This window comes from Erythrolamprus reginae, chromosome 6 (genome assembly GCF_031021105.1).
Source record: "Erythrolamprus reginae isolate rEryReg1 chromosome 6, rEryReg1.hap1, whole genome shotgun sequence".
NCBI classification, from domain to species: Eukaryota; Metazoa; Chordata; class Lepidosauria; order Squamata; family Dipsadidae; genus Erythrolamprus; species Erythrolamprus reginae.
In genome coordinates this window covers 60,614,509-60,640,871 of record NC_091955.1, presented here as the reverse complement: position 1 = coordinate 60,640,871, position 26,363 = coordinate 60,614,509, and the positions used below count along the sequence as shown (strand labels likewise).

Here is a 26,363-nt window from a genome sequence, read left to right as displayed (position 1 = left end):
AGTAAGCATCTGCGGTGATCTGAGCTGCTGCAATCAGCTTGTTGACATCTTGCTGAGTTCGGCCTCCCTCAGGTGAGGCCTTCTCCTGTCATTGCTTTAGCCATATTAAGGAAGCCCTGGCAAAAAATGATGCAGTCATGGCTGCCTGATTGGCCCAGGCAGAGCATTGGAGTGCACATTGCAAGGTAAGGTCTGCACAGAGGTTGTAGAGAATCCGCTGGATCCCTAGAAACCGTGGTTACTGTGTGAAGAGCTTCAATCAGGGTATCTACAGATCCACTGCGATCTGAGCTTTGTGAAGCAGTGGATGGAAAAGATAAATGGGGAAGAGGCCCACATAGGTTGGTTGCTCTGGCTATGTTTCCTCATTCTCAGAGAGGTGAAACGTCGCTGTGGCATCTTCTGGGATCCCCAAAGGTGGATTCCCTTCATCTTCTTCATCGACCTCCTCCCCCCCCTCCAATTGGGCCGTAGTCCCTGTTAGGGTTATCTTGAATGTCTCATTTGGCTATGGTGATATTTGCCTTTTGCGTTTACTGGGGGATATCTGGTACCAGTTCTCTTGTTGCCTGGCCTGTTGAATGCCTACTGGATTGCTTCTGCCACCAGAACTCTCAGGTCCTTGGAAAGGGAAGTATTCCCCCCATGGATTGTTCCTGGTGAGGAGGCTGCAGTTTGGATCGCTCCTGTTTGGGTGTTTCCACCTCAATGAGGGATGGGAATTCTGCCCCGGGCCCCACAGTTGGGAATTTGAGCTGGGAACTATAGAATCTGAACCGATACAGTCTGATAGCTGATTGAGTGGGTGAGGCAGTATGTTTACGCTTGGCCACTGCTTTTTTACAAGTCTTATCTAATGCTTTGTGTCTGTGTTTCTCAGCCACTTTCATTGCCCTTGTATCTTTTGATGGCTGTTTTGGGTATGAGGATTTACAGGCCTGGTCTGTCTCAGGAGAGGCCTGGCATTCCTGACCATTCCTAGGTCTTTCCCCTTCTCCACTGGGCGTTGTAGGGCTTTCAATGTTGTCTGGGCAATAAAATAATCCAACTGGATCAATGCACTGAACTGTTGCTTGCTGTGCCCCAGAGGCTTGGCGAAGTGCAGACTTGATTGTATTGGTGTGGTTATTCTATGTGCCGTGCTCCAGGAGCGTGGATGTGCTACTTGTTGGTGCCGTGCCCCAGGGGCGTGGCATGCTGCCAGCCTGGGAGCGCAAGACTCCACTGGCGATGGCCAGCAGCAGTAATAATGCTCTATGTGCAATCTTTTTTCTCTTTCTCTCTCTTTTTTGGGGGGGAAATATATAGATATATAATTTCCTTTTTTTTTAATAGTAGTATTAATATTATTGATTTCTTTGGTTTTTTGCTTTCTTAAAATGATTATTGTTTTGGAGCAATTTGTTGAGGTACCATTAGGTCTTCCTCCAGGTGTGATTGCAAAATAGCAGGCCTGGATGTGGTAACTTGAGATCTAATTGCTGGGCCCGTTAGTTGAGCAGGTGGGAGTTGGATAAGGAGGCAGAAGTCTGGTTTATTTTTGTTTTTTTGTTTAAAAGTTAAAAAAGCAGCCCACAGCAATTTGTGCTAAAGCGCTGGGGCAATGGGCATGATTCTGGAAAAAACACACACAAGGAAACCTTTGAGAGATGGCTTGATTATTCACAAGCTATTATAAGAGCTGTCCTGCTATCGGGTGAATCCAAAATGGCGGCTGCGACTTTTCCCGCTTGCTGAAAACTCTCCTTGCCGGTATCTGTCTCCCTGAGGGAGTGAAGGCAGAATTGGGGGTTGATTTGGAGGTGTTTCTGCTTCCCTGAGAACCCCCAGGGTCTAGGTAAGAAGAAAATAAGAGGATCGGAAGGAAAGGGAAAGATTTGAAATGGAAAAGTTCCCCCCTCCCTTCGAGAGGCGCGAGCTCCTGAACTTCACCCAGTAATTTAAAATGTAAACAACTCACAGAAGGAAGAAAACATTCACAAGAGCAGACAGGATTAACCTATGCATGGCTGCTATATCCACCACGAGGGAGAATTTCAAAAATAAGAGAAATATGAATCATATTTGGTTTCTGGATATAAAATTGGTTTTGTACTTCTGGTTTGCAAGAAACTAAAGACTGCACTTTTTGCTTGCAAGAGACTAAACACTGTGGCATTCTAACAAGAAAAGAAATCTATTAATAAACAAAACAACCTTACCAAATATTTCATGAACATCTATATTAAATCTGAAAATGTTTTTCCTTGAAAAAAATATTATTATTAAATGAGGTAAGTATGAATTACAATAATACAATACAATAATAACATTTTATTATTGAAACTAATCCCAGTACTCTTGAAACTAGAAATTTCCAGTTTTGTTAGACAATTTAATTCATACTGTGACAGCAGTGGAACTAATCATCATCCTTTCCTTAAACAGTAGATAGAATATACGGATATTATATTATATTGTAATAAAATGGATTCAGAAGTCCAGGGCTTTCTATACTTAGTGTAAGTGTGCCTTATTGGCAAACTGAAACAGTATTTGGGGAACTTGTCACTTAACTTCAGAATAAAGGCCCTTCATATAGTTAGGAAGCAACAAACTAATTACTTTAAGGTTTCATGAAGTACATCATTAAGAAAAATATGATATACATTCCTGATGACAAACAATATTGCAGAACATACTATTTCAGTTCAAAATAATCACAAAAAAAATATGATGAAATATATAAAGTAACATATAGTTATTTATTTATTTAACAATCTTTGCCATTTTATAAGTACTGTAGTCTTCAACTTACAACCACAATAGGGACCAGAATCATAGTTGGTGAGCAAAGCAGTTACAGTATTACAATAGACTTTGTGTGAGTGAGTGCCCATGTGACTGCATCTCTCAACAATCACAATACTCGCACTCACAGATGTGGTTGTTAAGCAATCACATGGGCTGTTACAGGTAAGGAGCACAAGGTGGTTCAGTGGGATGGGGGAGATATGGGTGGTTCTGCGCAGTAGCTGAAAATCCTATCCGTTGAAATCCAAGTAGATTTTTCAATGCTTGAGCAAAAGGACACTTTATGCATAGTCTACACCAGCCCTCTCCCTACCCACTTGAGGCATCCCATGCTCCTTATCTTACTGGCCAGCTCTTCGTTCTCTGCTTGGATTTTGGCTCCCTCTTGTCTCTGGGGGCTGACTAAAAGAGCCTGCCCTGCCAAAGGAGTTCAGCTCCCCTCCATGAATGGAAAGGAACTCCTTTGGTGCTGGAATGGAGCCAAAATATTCAGTATTTCTGCACTCCACCAAACAAATTCATCTCCCCTTGAGAGGCAGCTCTTTTTCTCAGCAAGTGACATCATCTTGCAATGTTCCCTGCTGGCTTCCCTTTTGACCAGGGGTCCCCAACGTGATCCATGGAGTGACACCAGACTACAGTATGCCATCAACTGGGCCATGCGAACAAGCAAAGCCCTATCTGCGGGATGCAGGCAGAATGAAAAATCACACATACTCCGATCTGCAGAAAAATCTCTCTCCATGGAACCAGTCCCTGGTGTGCAAAAGGTTGGGGGTTGCTGCTCTTGACTTTCTGGGAAAGACAGCAGAGAGGTTGATCATGTGATCATCAGACCTTTGGCAACTGGCTGTAAGTGTAAAGAGGTTGCCAAATACTATAAGTGTAGTGATGCAGTGTTTGGTGATGACTATAGGGATGTAATGGCCAGAACTGTATTGCAGACTTTATATCACTCTTTCCAGGAACATTGCATTTCTAAATCATTGTTACATGAACAATAATAAGTCAAGGACTATTCATACATCAATGGAAATATTGCATTAGTCACAAATTACATTATGACGTAACTTTAACTTTATACAAAGCAATTGTATTTTTTTTCTTTATCCATCCCCATTTTTTAAAGAAGAAATTGACATGAGATTGAAGCAACATTTCATTCTGTGATTGTATTATCAAACAAAATATTTCTGATCAACTTAAGACAGATACCTTTCTACAAGCAGGACAAAGTCCGTTCTCATCTGTGCGAATACGATGCCAACAGAAGCGACAAATCTGGTAACCACAGGTGCAAGGGAAGAAGTTTATGTCATCAATCTCCAGAGGCTCCATGCAAAGGGGGCATTCGACAGGGTCTTCCTTTGCATCTGGGCTGCGAGACATCTCTTCTCACAGAGCAGCAAAAAGTATGTAATAACTTAAGGGAGTAATAAGTTCAGCACAGAAAAAAATGAAGATATTCAAAGATCTGTAAAAGAAAAATAAAGATAAATAATTAACATTTAAGTATATACTGGAATGTTATTACTTTTATTCACTGCAATTATATATCTTCTTTATTTTCTGACAGAGGTACTTCATTATATAATTACCCAATCCCCTTACTTAATTTTGGATGTCTCTCTTACAAGCTTTCAATTAACTGTTGAAAACAGCAGCAAGTAAACCAAATGTCATTGTTAAACCAACTCAAACTACATAAATAATCAATATGCCTTTCTATAGCTTATATATTGGCAATGTGGTTGTATTTTCTATCTTGATGATCACAATATGATAGAAAAAGAGTAGAACTCTTTCCAGGTTTGAAACAGAAAGCCTAAAGGGAATGTTGCTTTGACCTTATTGGTTTGGCCCTCCACAACAGTCCTCAACAGTCAGGATTCAGGCCCAGCTACAGCACAGAAACTGCTTTGGTTGTTCTGACGGATGATCTCTGGCGGGCCCGGGATTGGGGTTTATCCTCTATCCTGGTGCTCCTTGACCTCTCAGCAGCTTTCAATACCATCGACCATGATATCCTTCTTCATGGGCTGGAGGGGTTAGGAGTGGGAAGCACTGTTTTACGGTGGTTCATCTCCTACCTCTGCGGTCAGTCACAGTCAGTATTAACAGGAAATCAGAGGTCCCTCCCTTGTGGGTTTCCTCAGGGGTCGGTTCTCTCCCCTCTGTTGTTTAATATCTACATGAAACCGCTGGGTGAGATCATCCGAGGGCACTGGGTGAGTTACCATCAGTATGCTGACAATACTCAGCTATACATTTCCACCCCGTGACCACTCAGTGAAGCAGTGGAAGTAATGTGCCAGTGTCTGGAGGCTTTTAGGGTTTGGATGGGTATTAACAGGCTCAGACTTAACCCCGTCAAGACGGAGTGGCTGTGGGTCCTGCCTCCCAAGGACACTTCCATCTGTCTGTCCATTACTTGTGGGGGGGGGGGCTTTTGACCCCCTCAGAGAGGGTCCGCAACTTGGGCATCCTCTTTAATCCACAGCTGACCTTGGAACATCATCTTTTGGCTGTGGCGAGGGGGTCATTTGCCCAAGTTCTCCTGGTGCACCAGTTGTGGCCTTATCTGGACAGGAAGTCTTTACTCACACTCAGCCCCTTACTACCTCAAGGTTCGACTATTGCAATGCTCTCTACATCGGACTACTTTTAAAGAGTGTTCGGAAATTATAGATTGTGCAAAAGAAACCGGCGCTAGCGGTCATAGGCCTTCCTAGGTATGCCCATGCCTCTGCAGCACTATGTGGGCTGTATTGGCTGCCGACTGGTTTCTGGATGCAATTCAAAGTGTTGGTTATGACCTATAAAGCCCTATGTGGCATCAGACCAGATTACCTATGGGACCACTTCCTGCCACATGAGTTCCATCTCCAGGTCCCACTATACTAGACAATATAGTATCAACAGTAGAGACCTTCAAATTTCTAGGTTCGACCATATTGCAAGATCTAAAATGGACACCTCAAAAACATCATCAAAAGACCACAACAAAGAATGTTCTTTCTGCACCAACTCAGAAAGCTCAAACTGACCAAGGAGCTGCTGATACAGTTCTACAGAGAGGAATTATTGAGTCTGTCATCTATAACTGTCTGGTTTGGTTCTGCAACCCAACAAGACAGACACAGACTTTACAGGATAATTAGAACTGCAGAAAAAACAACTGCTACCAATATGCCTTCCGTTGAGGACCTGTATACTGCCAAGTCAAAAAGTGGACTGTGAAAATATTTACAGACCCCTCATATCCTGGACATAAATTGTTTCAACTCCTACCCTCAAAACAATGCTATAGAGCACTGCACACCAGAACAACAACTAGACTTAAGACTATATACTAAGTCTGCACTACTATTAATCTGCTTACCATTCCCATCACCCATCTCCAACTAATGACTACATGACTGTAGCTTTGTTGTTTGTATCCTTACAAATTATACTGACTGGTTCCTAATATGATTTGATTGCTTATTTGTACCCAAACTATCATTAAGTGTTGTACCTTATGATTCTTGATGAATGTATCTTTTCTTTCATGTACACTGAGAGCATATGCACCAAGACAAATTCCTTGTGTGTCCAATTACATTTGGCCAATTTTTATTTTTTTTAAAATCTATTCTATCATCAGTATCTTGACCGATGATGTTGAGGAAGTCATGTCCCCAATTCCTGAAGGCCATGAAGACATGATGGGGCCAAATAGGAAAACTGAACCCAAGCAAGATTAAGTTCTGTTTGTTCATCAATATTGTTCAACTGCTTCAGTGATTTCCTCTGACATTGCAGGCTATCTCAGGGCTCAATTCTCTCCCTGTTATTATTTAGCATCTACATGAAACTACTGGGTAAGGTTAGATGATACTCAGCTGCACATCTCTGTTGTTGAAATTTTACTTTCAGCAATCATACAAACTGAGTTGCTGTGCAATTTTGAGGTTTTCTGGGATTCACAGCACCTGCGAAAGCAGGTAGCAACCATTACCAGCTGTCTTTGCCCAAATCCTTTTTATGCAATAAATGCTTCTATTCATGGATTAGGGGCAGGCCCTATTGCATCTGACTAGTTGTCTGGGTACCATGTACTTTTTCAGGTCAATATGACCCGACCTATCCTATATCAGATATTCTTGATATAGCGTACCTAGTAGGACCAGGAGTAGCTTTTGTGATATTTTCAGTGGCCAATTTACCAGCATGATTAGGCTGCAAATTCCAAATTACATCCTTGTTTTTAGAATGGATTTCTTGCATCTGACTAGTTGTCTGGATACCGTGTTCTTCTTCATATTCCACTTGCATCACAATCGCAGGGTGCATCTGTATGTGTGTGATGGGGCCCTGAAACAGACCCTGGTCAAATCTGTACTCAATGCTCATCCATGCAATCAATATATCACAGCAGTGAGAATACACCCCCTCCTAAACAATGGCACATATTAGCTTACTTCATGACACAGTAATCCAAAATGACTTTACAATTTGAATAATGAGATGAAGTATACAGAAGAACAAATAAATTTTGCAGGCAGAAATAATTAGTGATCTGTAAATCTGTTCAGGTCAATTCTGATCGGAACAGTACAGGTGTAACAATCAGCGCGCAGCAAAAAGTAAACCAAAAAAACCACACCAAAAACACTCATAGTAATAACACCTCAAATGGGAAAAGTCAATTAATCACACGTTTCAGACCTCTAAAAGTCAATTAATCACAGGTTTCATACCTGTAAAACTGTTCGGGTCATATTGACTCGGACCGTATAAGTGTAACAATCAGCGGACAGCAAAAAGTAAAACAAAAACAAAAAAACAAAAAAAACATTCATTGTAAGAACCCTTCAAATGAGGCAAAGTCATTTAATCACAAGTTTCAGATCTGCAGGAAAAAAAATCTACAGGGTCTCAAATTACATTTTGGGTCATATAGACCCAAACAGAACACGAAGGTTAAGGACTGCTTCCCTCCTTCAGCAAAGCAGACCCAGAGGAGCACAGCGAGTTGCAGGCAAACGCTGGAGGGTCAGAATATGTGCTCCAACATTGCCCCAACAGACATTTCTAGCGCACACTCCTCTCTCTTTCTCTCTCTCCCCCTCCCTCCAGAGAGCAAACCAGGAAGTAGCCGCCCACCGTTTTCCATCACTCACAGGGAGAGAGACACTTGCCTCGATTCGGTCCTCGCCAAAAACGCTCACCCATTAGCCAGTGTGTGTGTGTGAGTGTATGTCTGTCTGTCTGTCTGTCTCACTCTGTGTCTCTTCTCACTTGGAAAGCCCTGTGTGCTTTTCACTACCCGTTTTTCTTTTTTCCCTTTGGAAATCCGGCCTTACTGAGGAATGAATGGCAGGGCCTTTCTTCCTCCTCCTCCTCCTCTTGTGCACGGTCCCTGCCCCACCATAGGGTCCCTGCCCCACCATAGCCGACCAGGGGTCGAGAGAGGAGGAGGGAAGCCTCTACCGCTCATTCCTTAGCAAGGCTGGATTTTCACAAGGAAGAAAGAAAAACAGGTAGCGAAAAGCACACAGGGCTTTTTGAGTGAGAAGAGACACAGAGACAGAGAGTGAGACACAGAGACAAGGAAGAGAGAGAGAGAGAGAGAGAGAGAAAAGAGGGAGAAATGGGGTGAGAAGGAGACAGAGAAAGAGAAAAAAGAGAAAAAAGAGATATGAGAGAAAGAGATTGGAGAGAGGGAGGGAGAGGGGGTGTTTAAGGTTACAGACCCCTGAGGCAGGAGAAGGGACAATAAGAAACAGTGGAATCTTTCTTTTGAAGTCTCTTTAAAGAACGAACAAATTTGCTTCATGTTTCAGAACCAGTGAGTTCATATTATGAGGAAGGGGTTTTATGAGGGCTGTGCTAATCACAAAGCCTTTTGGCTTTCAGTAAAATGAAAGATGCCACTAAACTCTTTCTGAAATAAATTGATCCAGTCTATGTCTCACTCAACATCAGGATTTTTATGGGCTTTGCTGTGGGAGATTTTATCTCCACTCCCTTCCCAGGTATTTGAATATCTGCAATGATGCAATCTCATTCAGGATTTTATGTGAATAGTTCAGTCCAGCAAATGCTTTTATAGAAGCTGCATTAGTTTCTGGGTCCTTCTGAATATTTTTGCCTTACATCCTGATGAGAGCAGATCACCAAAAGTGACTCTTGATGGCACACAACAGTGAAATAAAACTATATAAAACGATAAATGTAAAACATAAAAATCCATATCAATAAATAAATTGGCCACGCCCACCCACATGATCACCTAGCCATGCCCACCTAGCCGGTCGAGCCCCCCAATAGTCTCAGGGACCATGAATTGGCCACGTTTTAAAAGTTTGAGGACCCCTGTATTATGCTAGCATAATTTGGGAAAATATCAATAATTTAAAATGAACCAAGAATTAATTGCAATAATGCAATGAAATTTTAGGGTATTTATTTTTATTTCCATTAATATGAAGTGATATAAATAAAGTGGTACCTCTACTTAAGAACGCCTCTACTTATGAACTTTTCTAGATAAGAACCGTGTGTTCAAGATTTGTTTGCCTCTACTTAAGAACCATTTTTAAGAACCATTTTCTACTTAAGAACCCAAACCTGGAAAAATTGCCCAGGAAATTTGAGAACGGTACGAAGGCCCGTCCAGTTTCCTGCCATTCCCCCTTTGATCCCAGCCCTCTCGGTCTTTTCTGGGCTGCCAGAGCAGCCCTTCGGTGGCACTTAAGGAGACTTTGGCAGCCCAGAGCGAATGGAACGTTTTCCTTTCTCTGGGTGCTTGGAGAGGGAATAAACTATTTCGCTGTTGTGACTGGTGACTCCCTCGTGCTGCCTCCCATACACCCGGCACGAGGTTGCCACCCAGAGCATCTGGGCGTGGAAAGGCAAAAGGGGGCGCTCACCTCACCTCCTTCCTTTGGCAGCGACTGTCCTCCTCTTCTTCCTCCTCCTCCTCCCACCCAAATTCCGAGCTTTTATTTCTTTCCTAATGGGTTTGCACGCATTATTTGCTTTTACATTGATTCCTATGGGAAAAATTGCTTCTACTTAAGAATGGAACCTGGTTACGGAACAAATTAAGTTCTTAAGTAGAGGTACCACTGTAATGGTAAACCTATGACAACATCCTCCCAGATTCTCAAAATGTATGGTATGTGAGACAATATATACATGGGCCAACTCTGGGCTTGTTAGGTGTTATTTTTTCTCATATGAGAAATGAGTGCATTCTCTGTTTCAAAACGGCAATATAAAATTCAAGTTGCAAAACATTTCTCTATTTGTTTATCCTATTTTTACAGCCAATGCATAAGCATTTAAATACAGCTAATGCATAAACATTTAAATAGCAGTTTCTTTTAAATTATTGTGCATTCTATTTTTCAGACAATTATATAAGAACACAGAGGAAAGAGCAAAAAAGAATACTGTACCAAGGAAACAAAAAATTAGAATTGGATAGAAGTGTTCAATTTTTCATGACTTATTTTGCAATTCACCAAAAAAGTTTATGAACTATGCTGTCTCTCCTTCCTTTTTATCAACCATATATACGGTGGTAGATAAATAGGAAATAATTTCAAATCAAATCTATTAACAAGATTCAGTATTGTCTATTAGGTCGGGCACAAGTTCACTAAAATCTCAGATCAAAATTGCTCATATAAACTGCTAATCAATCCATAAAATAATGAAGACCTGAAATATTCTTCATTCCAAACACAGACTCATCTACAGTTTCCCATCTAGTAAGGTTGAAATGGATGGATGGGTGGATGGACGGATGGACAGACAGACAAATAGTCTGGTTGGCATATTGTTTTTGATTTGGTTATTAATATATTTTCAGTATTTTAAAATCATTTGAATTGTGGTAGAAAGGCAGCCTAGAAATGTAATACATTAAAAGGGTAGCAGCACCTTGCTCATCTTATTTGGGATCAAAATTCCAAAGAATTGGGCCTGTTAGCAATCTGCTGAGAAACCGTTAATGATTGGGGAGAAAATAAAATAGTCCAGAAAATAAAACAGCAACATAAAACTATTTCCATATTGCCATCAAGAAAATTACATGGAGTTACTAGGAATTAAATTATCTTAAACATTTACCTTTTAGAATATTATTATTATTAATAATAATAATAATAATAATTTATTAGATTTGTATGCCGCCCCTCTCCGAAGACTCGGGGCTATGTTTCTCAGAGTTCTCTATACTAGCATATGACCTAGTAGAACAATTAAATAAACCAACCTATAATAGCATATAATGCAAAAATAAATAGTTTTATGTAATGACGGGTGATATTTAAAGTAGTCAACTATAATAGCAGTGTGAAATTATTAAGATGATTCTATAAAATAAAACTTATTAAACATTTTAAACAAAGAATATAAAAAAGCAGAAAGCAAAAGACCACAAGGCTAAGTAAAAAAGTAAAATCTAATTGCATGTTCGATATTTCTTCCAACCAATGTTTTATTGTCCAAAATTTTTGTGATTCATGACATTCCCACCACATGTGATAATAAGTACCCAGTGATATCCCACACTTCCAACAAACCAACAATACTTTTATATTTATCTTTGGTGGAGATGCCAGCTTAGGTCAGTTTCAAATTTCTATTCCAGAGATCTTCCCATTTGTTTAATTCAATATTGCACCCAAAATCTCTACTCCAAATTATCATTATTTCTTTGACCGGCTCCTTGCATAAAGCTTGTTCTAATAAATAGTGGTAAATTGTTTTTATTACCTTCTCCTCTGATCCTAAAAGTATTTTATCTAATTCCGATGGCTCCATTTTAATACATGAGTCTTTTTTATCCTTACTATATTTTGACTGCAATTGTAGGTTGGCCATCCATTCTAGATCTATCCCCTCTTTTTTAATTCTAGCCTTGAATTTAGTTCTCCTTTCTCATTTATTGTCTGGTTGTACATTAGTGTTTTGGCTAGATACATGAAATTTGAGTGGGTGAACATTTCTAGAGTCAAAATCCAACTGCGAATCTGAAAGTAATTTTGACGTTTAGTGAATTTTCCATTGTTGCAACTGAAATTTCCATTGTTGTAGTATCTCTACTATATTCAAATTCTACATCCATTTAATTATACAGTGGTAGACTCCAACCAGATTCTGACTTAAACTAATAGTTAATTGCATAACAATGCCTAGTAAGAATCAAATTCTATAACAGTTCAGTAATATTAAATGTTAGTGAAGTTGCTTATTAAGCACAAAAAAATTAAGATTTCTAAAGAATAAGATAAAATAAACACACGCAACCTATATATTGACTTAATTATAGAGACTAAGGAACCTATAATCTTTTTAGTATAACTGAACTTCAATCCTAATCAGCATAATTACTAAAATACTCTAAATTGCACATCCTGCACATGAAATGTGTTTCTGTTACTTACTGCATATTTACTGTCATTATTACTAGTTCTAAAACAAAATGACAAAATACATTCACAAAATAGTTGCTTCTCCAATAACAAAAGAAAAAGCTGGTTAAAATCATTCATTTGTGGTATAGAAGCAGTTAAGATGCAGCACCATGGACAGGGTATAGCAGAAAAATACATTTTTTCTTATTTCTTAAGAAAAGTAATAGGATAGCTGAGGTACTTAGAACTCAATCAAGATCCAGAAGAAATGTGAAAAGTCATGTCAGCACGCAGTGTAACTCACTGCCTGCTGCTAGGTCACAATCTTTTCAATTGGGTTCCTTGTTATTCAATTTATAATATTTTAATCATTTTATATTGAAAAAATAAGAACATTTTAAAGAAATTTTTAAATAAAGAAAATAAAATCACACCCACAGCAAAGTTTATATATATGTATGTATATACTGTATATATGTCACATGTTTTTGCTGAATTTTTAAAATTAAGATTATATATAGGCACAAACACACATTTTTAAGCTATTATTTCTTTAGAACAGCCATTCCTACCATCAATCTGCACTTTTTTGACAAATTATTCCTTCTGAAGTTCTCTCTTAAATTATATGTTATATATGCTGTTGGCTCTCCTTTAATTCTCTCCATATCCAATGGAGAAAAGGCTTAATTTAATTTGCATTCTCTTCTCTTCTGGCTAGGTTAGAAGAAAATTTTCCAGAATAGAAAGGAATACAAAGCAAATTAAAACACACATTTAAACAAAACCTTTATTTCATTTGGGTCATTAAGTCCAAATCATCTGCTCACTGCAGGAATCTTAATCGAGCATCCCATAGAGATTGCTATCTAATCCCATACGAACACATCCAAAAGAGAGGAGCTTATGACTTTGCTGGGCAATTTGTTCCATTCAACCTAACACTCAATCACAATCTGCCTCCATGTATATGGAAGAATAGTTGCTACAATCACATAATATATCTGCTAGGTTCCTTCCTGGAATCTTTATACGCCTTTAGAGTTTTATCCGCCCTTTTTTTAGGGTTCCAAGATCTGGACTAGGGCTGATAGGATTTAAAAGATGGTTATTCTGGCTCATTCCAACCAGATCTAAAATGTACATTGCAAACGATATGCAAATTTGCAGAATCTTTCCTAGCATTTTTTGATGTACACCATAGGTAGGGGAATCAGCTCGCGTGCTAGCAGATATGGCTTTGCGTGCCACCTGTGGCACCTGTGCTATAGGTTCGCCATCACTGTGCTACACCTATGGTTGGGGATCACCATAATATGAGGAACTGTATTAAGGGGTCATGGCATTAGAAAGGTTGAGAAACACTGATTTATAACTCAACACAGCTAACATACCTAATATTCCTTCCTCCTTCATTCCCCCCACCCCCATAATAACCACTTAGTGAGGTGAGTTGGGCTCAAGAGAGTGACTGGACCAAAGTCACTCAGCTAGATTTCTTGCCTAAAGTGGAAATAAAACTCAAGATCTCCTGGACTCTAGTGTGATGTTTTAACCACTTGACCAAACTGGCATTCTCTAAAGTACCAGACAAATCCCCTCCCCCCCAAAAAAAAGTTTTTAAAAAATTTAAAAAGAGATGGTGGCGCCCAAGGACCAGCACCGACAGAAACGGTTTGGTGACATCATTATGACATCCTAATGATTTGGGTGAACTAGTCCGAACCCACCCTGCCACAGCCTTTCACTTGACACAATCTATAACCAGTCAATTGAGGAAAACCCTAATACCAGGGGCACTTCTGCATAACACTCAACACGTTTGGACAAGCAAGGATCCACATACCAATCTTTCAATACCTTCTACCATTCCTCTTGTTGAGGCACCTAATCATACAACCAAATGATTTAAAACTTCTTGTTTCCAGATCTCAATGTGAGGATAGACAGAATCAGAAACCTACCAATTCTATTCAATCAAGTCTGATTCTCAATTCAGTCCTCTTAGTAAGATCTTCTTAAATCCCACTTACTATCATTAGATGAACTCACACAGAGGTGACTTTCTCAATATTTTCCAACTCTAACCAAAGGTAAAGCGGTTATCCAATTGCATGAAAGAAAGGAACTGCAATCACAAGGCCCTATCAACCACAGCCATCCCAATCCAGTATTGTATCTACTGCAATGAAAAATTAATCCCTCCCATGGCCGTGATAAATAAGTGGACCACTTCTAATACTTGATAATTCCATCCAACTTACTTTGTAGTTTCATCTTCTTTGCAAACTTATAGAAGCTTCTTCATCAACAGTGCTGGTGCCCTTTTTACTACCATGTTACCAGTCTCTGCCAAACAACCAAATGCATCCTGTACAAAGCAGTAGATCTTAAACCAGTAGTCCAACAATCCAGCCACCAGAGCCACTGCCTCCAATCTAACCGCGACCATTGCTGGCTCTAATCCTGAGACCAGCTTTGTATGTCCAAGTAAAAGGCCTCTGAAGTCTCACATACTTTCCCAGGCATACTGACAGCCCAGGATAAAATATAAGTAAGCCACATGAGCCAGATGGTAAATCAATTTGTTTGGCCCCCTAAGGAGATGATCTTGGGAGGGTCTTCTACAATTCAATCAAAAGCAGAAAATCTCTAACCATCCACAATGGGCTACAAAACCATCTTACAGCAGCATCCATTCAGACCATGATGGAGAAAAAACTTGTAAGATCTTTAAAATATATTATAAAAATATAATATTACAAAATCCAAACATATTAGATATCTTACACTCTACTTTTAAATATACATCTAATAATTATGTTTAAATATAATACTGTATACAAAATATAAAATAATATAGTCTTCAGAATTCCTACCAGTACAGTATAGTTATAATCTTATATTAGCCAACAATGTTTTCTAATAAACCTGGTACATTTCATAGATTAAATTCTATTATACAGAAAGCCTCACTCATCCTTGAACTAGAATTATGTTGCCCAAAATTGAAGGATCTAGTTGAAAACACCAGATAAAGCCAAAGCCTCAGACAATTTAGCATCTTGAATAGAAACATGCAGCGCATCCAAAACAAAACAGGAATGATGCAGCCAGATTTTTTAGCTTCATTCATTATTCTCTATCCAGCTCCACATTGTCTTACTCTGCAAAAGCCTAAATGAGAATTTAGTCAAATGTAATTGATTGTTAAAAGATAAAACTCTACGAAGGATTAAAGACAGCAAATGAATAAATCTCAAAAAAAGGTACTCTGGTTACCAATGTCACTAGTAACAGTTCAACATTTTGATTACAATATATCACCCTTAACTATTACATCTACACACGTCTAGCTCTTAAAATGTGAGATCAAACCAGGAAAGACATATCATGGTTATAGAGTGACATGAAATTGCCTTTTATCAGTTCCTCCTGAGTACTTCATGTCTTAATCAAAACAAATGTAGTTCATAATCTTGTTTAAAAAATTAATAATTAATTAATAATTAATAAAATTAGTAATAAATCCAACTACTGATCCATGTAGATTGAAATCTCCAGTGAAAACCAAATAACTTTATGTCTCCGCAGCCCTGAGTCGTTCAAGAATAATTAATAAATAAATCTCAATAATAATGTGGCAACTAGTAGGGCAATTACAGTATTACAGTACTCTAGTAATCATACAGTATTACAGTACTCTAGTAGGTAAAACCTCAATAAATTGTGTGAGTTTAGAAAGTATTCAATATTTCTGTTTGATTACTAATTTCCTAGACTGATTACGCCATGAGTACTGGTAAGATCCTGATAGGTAACATTTATTTTCTATTTTTGTACTATCTAAAGAAGATGTGGTACAGGAATTTATTACCAGCCAATTATTATTTAGGCATTGCTTTTTAGAAGAGTTTGAAGTTATAGCCACTTCATCTATCTAGGGTGGAAGATATCATCACGTGGTTCTCTCTCAGACATTAAATCAATCTGAAGAATTCAGAAACTTTTTACTGGATGTTAGTTGCTGGTGATTCCACTTTGATTCTACTCTTAATACTGACATTACTATTGATGGTCTTATGTTATTAGAGACCTTGAAGGGTCTACTGGTTTAATGATGATATTCATCCATTGTTTTCAAAGAGGACCTTGACATCTAAGAAGTTGCAAGCTATCCACCATATGTCTACAGGTGGCTGGTAAGACCTAGATGACCACTTACTCACTTACTTACTTACTTACTCACTTACTTATTATTTGTTTATTTATTAGATTTGTATGCCGCCCCTCTCCGCAGACTCGGGATGGCTCACAACAACAATAATAATATACAATGTAACAAATCTAATATTAAAAGAAAGTATTTAAAAACCCGTCATTTAAAAAAGCATACAACATAAGCATACCATACATAAACTATAAGTCTGGGGGAGATGTCTCAATTCCCCCATGCCTGGCGATATAGGTGTGTCTTAAGCAATTTATGAAAGGCAAGGAGGGTGGGGGCAGTTCTGATCTCTGGGGGGGAGTTGATTCGAGGGCTGGGGCCACCACAGAGAAGGCTCTTCCCTTGGGGCCTGCCAGACTACATTGTTTAGTCGACGGGACCCGGAGAAGGCCAACTCTGTGGGACCTTATCGGCCGCTGGGATTTGTGCGGCAGAAGACGGTCCCGTAGGGCTTTATAGGTCATTACCAGCACTTTGAATTGTGACCGGAAACTGATCGGCAGCCAATGCAAGCCACAGAGTGTTGGAGAGACATGGGCAAACCTAGGTAACCCCACAATAGCTCTCGCGGCCACATTTTGCACGATCTGAAGTTTCCAAACACTTTTAAAGGGTAGCCCCATGTAGAGAGCGTTGCCTTATTACAGACCTTGAAGGGTCTCCTGGTTTAGTTAAACTTTGGATATAAAAGTCAGTTGGGAACAAGCTGGAGACAAGCTGGATCACAGGCAGTGTTCCCTCTAATTTTTTTGGGGGGTGGGCAGAAAAGTATAGTGTCTGAGCGGCAGTCCCTTTGGGACTGGGCGGCACAGAAATAATAAATAAGTAAGTAAGTAAGTAAACAAACAAACAAACAAACAAATAAAAAACCCACCCTGTTTTGCATCAGAGAATTTCAAAATAAAATACTGTACTACTGTGTGTCTATAACATTGAGCTCATAATAGGGCAACTCTATCAATATCAAAATGCCACTTAAATAGTTGAGCTAGTTTCAAACTAGATTTTGATTTTCTTTCTCTCTTCTTTACTCCCATTCTTTTTCTTTCTCTTTTCCTTCCTCTCTTTTTTCTATCTTTCTCTCTCTTCCTCTCTTCCTCTCTCTCTCCTTCCCTCTCACTCTTTCCCTCTCGGCTTCTGGGCAGGTTTGGAAAACTCTGAGTTGATGATGATTTTTAAGTGAGCGATTGCTCACTGCTCAGCTTAGAGGGAACTATGATCACAGGTGAGAAAAAATTCATCATCAATACACTGAACATGGATCAGGGTATATATACTGCTCAAAAAAATAACACATCCTAGATATGAATGAATGAAATATTCTCATTGAATACCTTACTCTGTACAAAGTTGAATGTGCACAGCAGCATGTGATATTGATTGTCAATCAGTGCTGCTTCCTAAGTGGACAGTTTGATTTCACAGAAGTTTGATTTACTTGGAGTTATATTGTGCTGTTTAAATATTCCCTTTATTTTTTTTGAGCAGTGTATTATTGTATCCACTGCATGGCATAGGGAACCTCGTATGCGAGGGCAAGATGACTGCCACTCGCATGAGGAGTGTTTCATGTGCGAGGGCAACCGGCTGCTGCTTGTACAAGGGAGCTTCACACACACATGCTTGCCTTCCACCTGTGTGGCCCAGTTGTGAATAGGCTATGGCCTGGGGGTTGGGGACCCCTGGCTTAAGAGGACAAACTCTGTTCTGAAGGAGATGCAGTGACTGTAAATTTCTTAATGAACCAAATTTAGAGCATGATACAAAGGCATATACAGGTAGACCTCAACCTACGACCATTCTTTTAGTGACTGTACAGAGTTACAATGTGCTGAAAAAAATTATTTAGTACAAGTCTTCAGAATTACAGCCATTCACATTTATGACAGTTGCAGTGACCCAGGTTTAGCATCTTGATCATTTGTGTTCTTCCCAGTCAGCTTCTGACAAGCAAAGTGAATGAGGAAACTGGCAGGAAAAGTTTCAAGTCGCAGCCATGTGATGTAATATTTATTGGAGTGATTCGCTTAACAACTGCGGCAAAAAAAGGTTGTAAAATTGGGTGTGGCCATATGGTGCAACACTTAATACACTGCTTAATGATGGAAGTTTCTAGTCCTAATTGTGAACATAAGTCGAGGCCGGCCTGTCTAGATTAGAATTCAATATTTAAAGGAATACTTATACTGCCTCACTAAAAAAATTATAAACTTTTTTTTAACAAAATAATAAATGTAAATGGACAATTACTCAATAAAGACATATATGCCAGGGATGGTAAACCTCTGGCACGCATGCCACAGGTGGCATGTGGAGCCATATCAAAGGGCACATGAGGCGTTGTCCTAGGTTAGCTTCAGCGTGCATGCATGCGCTGTCCAGCTGATTTTCAGCCTTGGGGAAGGCTGTTTCACCCTCTGGAGGCTTCAGGGAAGCTTCCTGAAGCCCCTGAGTGCGAAAAACAGCCCAACGGGCAAACCAGAAGTTCGGAAAAATTGACTTCTGGTTTGCCCATTGTGCTGTTTCTCATACTCCAGGGCCTCAGGAAGCTTCCCTGAAGCCTCTGGAGTGGGGAAAAACAGCACAATGGACAAACTGCAAGTCTGTTTTTCTGAACTTGCGGTTTGCCAATTTGGCTGTTTTTTCACCGTCCCAGGCTTCAGTAAGGCTTGTGCGCATGCGTGGGAATAGGGGGATTGTGTGCATGCACAGGGGCAGTGTGGGAGAGTGTGCACGCACTAGCACACGCACATACTCCTTTTTGGCACACAAATCAAAACGGTTCACCATCACTGATATATGCTCTATTTCAAGCAAAATATTTGTAAGATTAATATTATTACTATTCCTTTCAAAGAATAGAATAGAATACAATAGAATACAATAGAATTCTTTACTGGCCAAACGTGATTGCACACACAAGGAATTTTTCTTCAGTGCATATGCTCAGTGTACATAAAAGAAAAAGATACATTTGTCAAGAATCATGAGGTTAATACTTAATGACTGTCATAGGGGGTCAAATAAGCAATGAGGAAGTAAGCGAATAACAACATTCTGAGGAACTCCTAATGGAAAATCAAACAGGTTCCTGACAAATATAGCAGGTAACTTGTCCCCCAAAATGTAAAGGGAAGTAGTTGGTCAGTCATAGCAGTCTTAATTCTCACTAAGAGAGATGGGAGGAGAGTGACCATGCAATATTGTAATTCAAAATTATGCAAGCACAAGGAATATAAAAAAATCTTGGACTTTAAGAGAGCTGATTTCAATAAACTTATGAGAAAACTTGGGAAGGATTCCATGGATGAAAATCCTCAAGGGTGGAATAACCCAAGAAGCTTGGGAACTTTGAAAAATGAGATAATAAAAACCCAGTGTAGCAGAATTCCAATGAAAAAGAATAAAAAAGAGATCTGCACAAAGAACTCCCTGATAAACTGAGAGACAAAAAGGACAATATATAAAGTGGAAAGAGGGACATGTAACTAAGGCAGAATATCAGCAAATTGCTAGAACCTGCAAACATGAAGTCAGGAAAGCCAAGGTTTAAAGTGAACTAAGTATTGTGACATATGTCAAAAATAACAATAAAGCTTTTAAAAACCCATAAAAAATAAGAAAAAAGCCAAAGAAATGATGGGTCCATCAATGGGAGAAAATAGCAAGATGACCACCAGCAAGGAGAAAGCAGAATTGTTTAACTCTGTCTTTACACAAAAGGAAAAACCAATCCAACTGATTAAAAATAAAATCATACTGTAAAGTGGACATTAGGAATGCAAGCGAAAGTAAGCAAGAAAATGGTAAGCAGATACCTATCCACTCTAGACAAGTTCAAATCACCAGGACTAGATGGGATTACACCCCAAGATTTTGAAGGAATTGGCAGAAGTGATCTCAGAACCACTAAATCATTTCTTTCAAAGTCTCTGGAGCGTTGGGGAACTATCAAATAACTGGAAAGGGGTTTATGTGGTTTCCATCTTCAAAAAAAGGAGGGGAACTGAATCCGGGAAACTACATCGTTATCAACTTGATATCAATATCTGAGATGTATTCTTCTATGAATACCTAAAGGCAAGCAAAGTCATAACCAGAAGCCAACACAGGTTTGTCAAAAACAGATCATGCCAGACAAATCTTATTGTGTTCTTTGACAATGTGACAAAATTGTGAAATGCTGTGGATATATTTTGCTTGGACTTCAGTAAGGCAATTGATAAAAGTAGGCCGCAATCTATTATGAGTCTCCGGAGAGGGGCAGCATACAAATCTAATAAATAATAAAAATAAATAATACTTGATAAGATAGAAAAATGTGGGTTAGACAACATCAACACCAGATTTGTAACTGGCTGACCAACCACATTAAACATGTAGTCTTTTAATGAAACTGTACATGTAATCCTCAACCTACAGTTAATAAGAGTTTATAGCTGTTCAAAGTTACAACAGCACTGAACAAAGTGACTTATGATCATTTTGCACAATTACGACCGTTGCAGCATCCCTATAGTAATGTGATCAAAATTCAGATACTTGGCAACTCGTTCATATTTAGGTCGGCTGCAGTGTCATAGGATCATGTGATCACCTATTGTGACTTTCTGATCTGCAAAGTGAATGGGAAAGACAGGTTCACTTAACTATATTACTAATTTAACAACCGCAGTGATTCACATAACAACTGTGGCAAGGAAGATCGCAAAATGGGGCAAAATTCACTTAACAACTCTCTTGCTTAGCAACAAAAGTTTTAGGCTCAATCGTGCTCATAAATTGAGAACTACCAGTATTCAGTGAAATACTTCAAGACTCTGTTTTAGGCCCAGTATTATTCAATATCTTTATAAATGATGTAGACAAGGGGATAGAAGGGAAACGCATCAAAATTGCAGATGACACCAAGCTGGAAAAGCAGTCAATGCTTCAGAAGATAGGCTCAAGATACAGAAGGATCTTGATAGACTTGAACACAAGGCCACATCTAATAAAATGAAATTCAAGAAAAAAATAAGTTTTCCATTTAGGCAAAGAAGATTAAATATACAGGTACAGATTAGGTGAAACCTGACTCAATAGCAGTAACTGTAAGAAGGATCTTGGAATCCTAGTGGACAATCACTTAAGTATGATGCAGCAGTATGAAGCAGCAGCAGCTAAAAAACCCAGTGCCATCCTAGGTTGCATAACAGAGGGATAGAATCAAGATCACATGAAATATTAGTAATGCTTTATGAAGCCTCAGTAAGACCACACTTAGAATACTGTATCTAGTTTGGGTCACCATATTATAAAAAAGATGTAGAAACTTTAGAAATACTACAGAAAAGAAAAGAGCAACAAAGATAAAAATATAAAATATAAAAAGGGTTGGAGGAATTGGATTTATCTAGTCTCTTCTAGTTAAAAGACTGGAATGCCATGATAGCAGTGTTCCAATATTTGAGGAACTACCACAAAGAAGAAGAACTCAACCTATTTTCCAAAGCACCAGAAGGAAAGACAAGAAACAGTGAATAGAAACTAATTAAGGAGAGAAGCAATCTAGAAATAAGGAGGAATTTCCTGAAAGTGTAATCAATTTACCAGTGGAATGGCATGTCTTCAGAAGCTGTGGATGCTCCATCACTAAAAGGATTTAAGAAGAGATTGGACAGCCATCTGGCTGAAATAGTATAGGATCTACTGCTTGATCAGGGAGTTGAACTAAAAGACTCCAAGGTACCTTCCAAATTCTGTTTTTCTGTTATACTATATAAATGATATGAAACAAATCTTAAATTCTACTAGAATTTTCATAAGTAAAAAAGAAATGTTTCTATACAAATTAAATATTTTAGGAAAAACACAAGTAAGCAGCAAAATCTATATATATTAAAAATTTTTTAGGAAAAGTAATTTTATAGTAACAATCATAAGCCCCCCCCCCCCACTGAGTTCTGGTTAAGATGATTGTATGCCTATTTATTCTGCTCTAAATTAATACCATCATCTACAAAAGATAGGATTCAATCCTAAAATTTATAAATTATAAAAAAACATCAGAAATCATATTCTAAAATTATGAAGATTTGATATTAGATATTTCTAAATCTTCTGGAGCACTAATAAACCAATTAATTTAAGCATGAATTTTATTAAAATTTTAGTTAATTTTTCTATATCACTAATCATCAAATTAACTCATGTTATAGAGGAATTTTACTTGCCTTTTAAAATCAAGTAATTCTATCAGAGAGTAAAACATTATAACATATTTTAATTCTTTTTCAAATCCAAGTTGATTATGCAGTTCTCTAACCAACCAGATTATCTGTTTAATGTGCAGGCACTTTTCTTGTCATTTATATTTTTAAAATTCAGAAAAACATTTGCACAAAATTACCTTGCTTTTTCTGCTAGAAAAAAACTTTAATTGAAAATTTGGGGGGAAAAAAACTTTTTTCATCTGATATGTATGCATATCTTACTTTGCAAGTAAATAATTGTTTCAGTCCCCAAAAGCATATTTTAAGTGGAATAAAAATGACTCGTAGCAAATATATGATCAGTAGAAAAATTTGGAAATCACTAAAATAATTTTAGTACTTTATTTTTTCAAGTAAAAATATAAATATCTATATAAAATCACACACACATATATAGTTAAAAGATACATTAAAGTAGTTTTCTTTAATTAAATCACTGGACACCTTAAAGATGGTTCTCTGGCATATAAATAAAATTAAAAATTCTGTGATATTTTCTTTTTTAGCAGATTATAAAGGCTCTGAATTGATTTGGTTATTTGAGCGGGTATTAGATACAAACTTTTTCATATTATTAAATCAATGCATATTGGATTATCAAGTCAGTTTCTGACAGCATAGTCTTGTACATATCTACTAAGAATTTTCATTAGTTTAGTTCAAAACATATAATTAATACTGTGACTAGGACATTGAAATATAAGTTTTCCTGGAATTAAAAAATGGACTTTCTCTGTGAAAACACCAAATAATAATCCATAGGACATATTAAATAGCTTACATTAGATAGATAGGTAGGTAGGTAGGTAGATAGATAGATAGATAGATAGATAGATAGTGTTGAATCCCAATGAGAGTATGGCTAGCTGATGAGGCCAGAACAAGACTGAAATAGATCTATCCTAGTCTCCCTTAATTTTCAAATCCAGTAAAAACACATGACACCCCCCACCCCCTAACATATTTTTGCTGATAATGAAAAGGGAGACTTCCTTATGTGTGTGTGTGTGTAAATAATTTCCAGGGTTATTATAAAAGGAAATACACTATATTTAAATAATTATAAAGCAAATAGACAGCATTACAGAATGTGGATAATAACAACTTTATCAAAAGCCCATTTACTTGAAATAATAAATCTCCCAAACCATCAAACTGTAATAGGTGTGACATTAGTAAGCTAGCTTTTGAAAATTCCACCTCTCATTCTTTTATTAAAGTACGCATTATAGATAAAATATAAGTCATTATAATTGACTTCTTTACTGACAAACTTGGTTAGCTTACCCTTACATTATCAGGAGAAATTCTCAGAGATTTGTTATATGGCAACGTTAGAGAACAAAATAGACGGCTGGTCCACAGCATCCCTTTAAAAGGAGACAAGGCAATCCAAAACTCTGAAGTATGAAATCTCTTTCTTAACTGCTTAACTCAAGAATACCAAGGATTCCTGGTTTTCACCCAGGCGGCCCAGGTTCCACTCCCGGTATGGGAAAGCAGGATTTTTTTCTTTTTAAGGGGTGTGCATAAGTGCACTAGTGTGCCTTCCGTCCCCCATCCAATTGTCTCTCCTATATCTCATATATCTTTTCTTACATTCATATATCTCTCCCTCTCTTCTTCACGTATTTTATTCTCATATCTCTCCTTCTATCCTTTCCTTGATATATTTTACTACATGTTTATTCTCTTCAACCTTCATTTTGTATTGGACAAAATAGGTAAATAAATAAAATAAATAAAATGCAACCAGCTTCTGGGGAACACATACATATATATGCATTCATACACACATACACACACACACATATATACACACACTTACACACACACACACATACATAGACACACATACAGTACACACACACACACACACACATATATACACACACACATATACACACACACACACACCACACACACATATAAAGAAAATATGAGTTTTCCATCCATCCAGGGAAACTCAAACGGTATATAAAAATAGTGCAAAGGAGGAAACACCCATAGTTAACTGACACCCACAACCAAACACACGTGCTGCTACTGTGGAGAATGGAATTCTTCCCATTTCTTTTTCAACATATGGAAAAGCAGATTTCGGTTGTCTTTTGTTTTGTTTTGATTTTTTTTGCAAACCCGCCCCCCCCGCCTCATCTGAAACCCACCAAAAGCATCAGTCGCTCACGGCAGCAGGTCCGGCCACCTCTCACCTACTAAAAGCTGGAAATCCCGAAGATGTGAAGCCACAAAAGCCCGGTGGCCAGGTCTCTCCGCCTCCATTTATTCCTGCCTCCCCCACCCCACGGAGCCGGAGCCTGGCTTCCCCGGGTCAGCCGGCTCTCCGACCAGGAGAGCCTCCGGCTCAAGCAAGGAAGCCCCAGAAGCCCCCTTCCGCTGCCGGGCAAAGACTGTCGGCCCTCGCCGCCGGCACAGGCTCACCGGCTTCCTCTGGCTTCCTCCTGCCTCTCCTGCCCCAGAGAGACCAAGGAGCTCCGGCAGGCAAGGGGACCGAGAAAAGTTGAGGCCTTCAGGGCTCCCGGAGAAGCCGCCTCCACGCTCTCCCAACTCGGGCTCCCCCAGCCCCTACCGCTCGCTCACTTACCCACCTCGTCGTTCCCTGTTTCACAGCAACCGGGCTGCCTGGTGGCGGGGGCGGTAATCCTCTCTCGGGCCCTGGTTCTTTTCTGACGCTAGCGGGGGACGGAGGTCTCCACCGACGACCTTTATTTGAGAGACGGGTAATCTCTAGGCTCTGCGCGCTCCGCTGCCAGACCGGCCACCATCTTACATTAGGGTGAGACTGCCCGCCTGCCCCGGACGCTGCTTACATGACGCGTGCGCACAAGCCACCAGAGCGTCTTGGTGCGGGGGAAGGAGAAAGTAGAAAGAAATGCGACGCAGCCCGAGAGCATGATGGGACTCGTAGTTTTTAGCGGACTGCCTCCTTTTCTCTATTCGAAGGGTAGGTTGCCGCCAGCTGCTAGGCTGATTGGTTGGGGTTTTTTTTAGGCGTTAATAGTAATCGACCTTATAAAAAGTTGTTTTTCAACCTTTCGTATAAGTGTATACAGAATAAATAAGACTGTGTGTCAACGCGGGTTACGGTTAAGTGTCTGTTAAATCTTCAGTCCGTTACGTCAAGTGTATGGGAAAAAAATCCCAAGTTTCATCACCCAAACCTATAGCTTCTTTATGCATAAAAATACAATTAGTATGGAATAAGATAACGTTGGTGATGGTTGTATGTGCTGTATTCCATGAAGTAGGGAATTGTTAGCGGTTTTGCCACTGAGAGCAGTGACATAATTGATACTTCTTTGTTGAACATATTTTAAGTTCATGTTAATGTATCTGTCACTACCGTAATTGCAACACTTTCTGAGCGTTGGTTATGTCATCTGTATAGTTCAGTCTACTTTTCCTTTGTGGGTTTTTAAAAAAAATAATACAAAAATTAAAAGTCAAAACTCCAAGGGGGAAAATGGAAATTTTACAAGAACAAACTAAATTAAATATTGCACCAATAATAGCCTTCTGCACTTGCACTAAGGCCTAAGATTTATAAATTTATACAACAATTGGCAACCAATTGAAATCTTATATAGTACATCTAGTTCTTATAATAGTTAACAGTTTAATCAACAACAAAGTTAAACTTCAAAGCCCTTT

General features: G+C 38.8%; 1 protein-coding gene across 15 annotated transcripts in view; it reads right to left on the bottom strand.

Annotated features, from left to right (window-relative positions):
- The window catches only part of CNOT4 (CCR4-NOT transcription complex subunit 4), an 82,791-nt gene extending 57,193 nt beyond the window's left edge, over positions 1-25,598 (bottom strand). For 2 of the 15 annotated variants that reach the window (XM_070755936.1, XM_070755941.1), the window contains exons 1-2: positions 25,297-25,550; positions 4,009-4,267 (exon numbers count right to left, since the gene is read on the bottom strand). In XM_070755936.1, coding sequence (XP_070612037.1) covers positions 4,009-4,182 — 174 coding nt within the window. In that variant the 5' untranslated portion in view covers positions 4,183-4,267; positions 25,297-25,550. Of the gene's footprint in view, positions 1-4,008; positions 4,268-25,296 lie in introns of all 15 variants that reach the window. The other 13 variants (XM_070755934.1, XM_070755928.1, XM_070755927.1 and 10 more) reach the window with 11 other exon arrangements.
- Between the last annotated feature and the right edge of the window lie 765 nt (positions 25,599-26,363).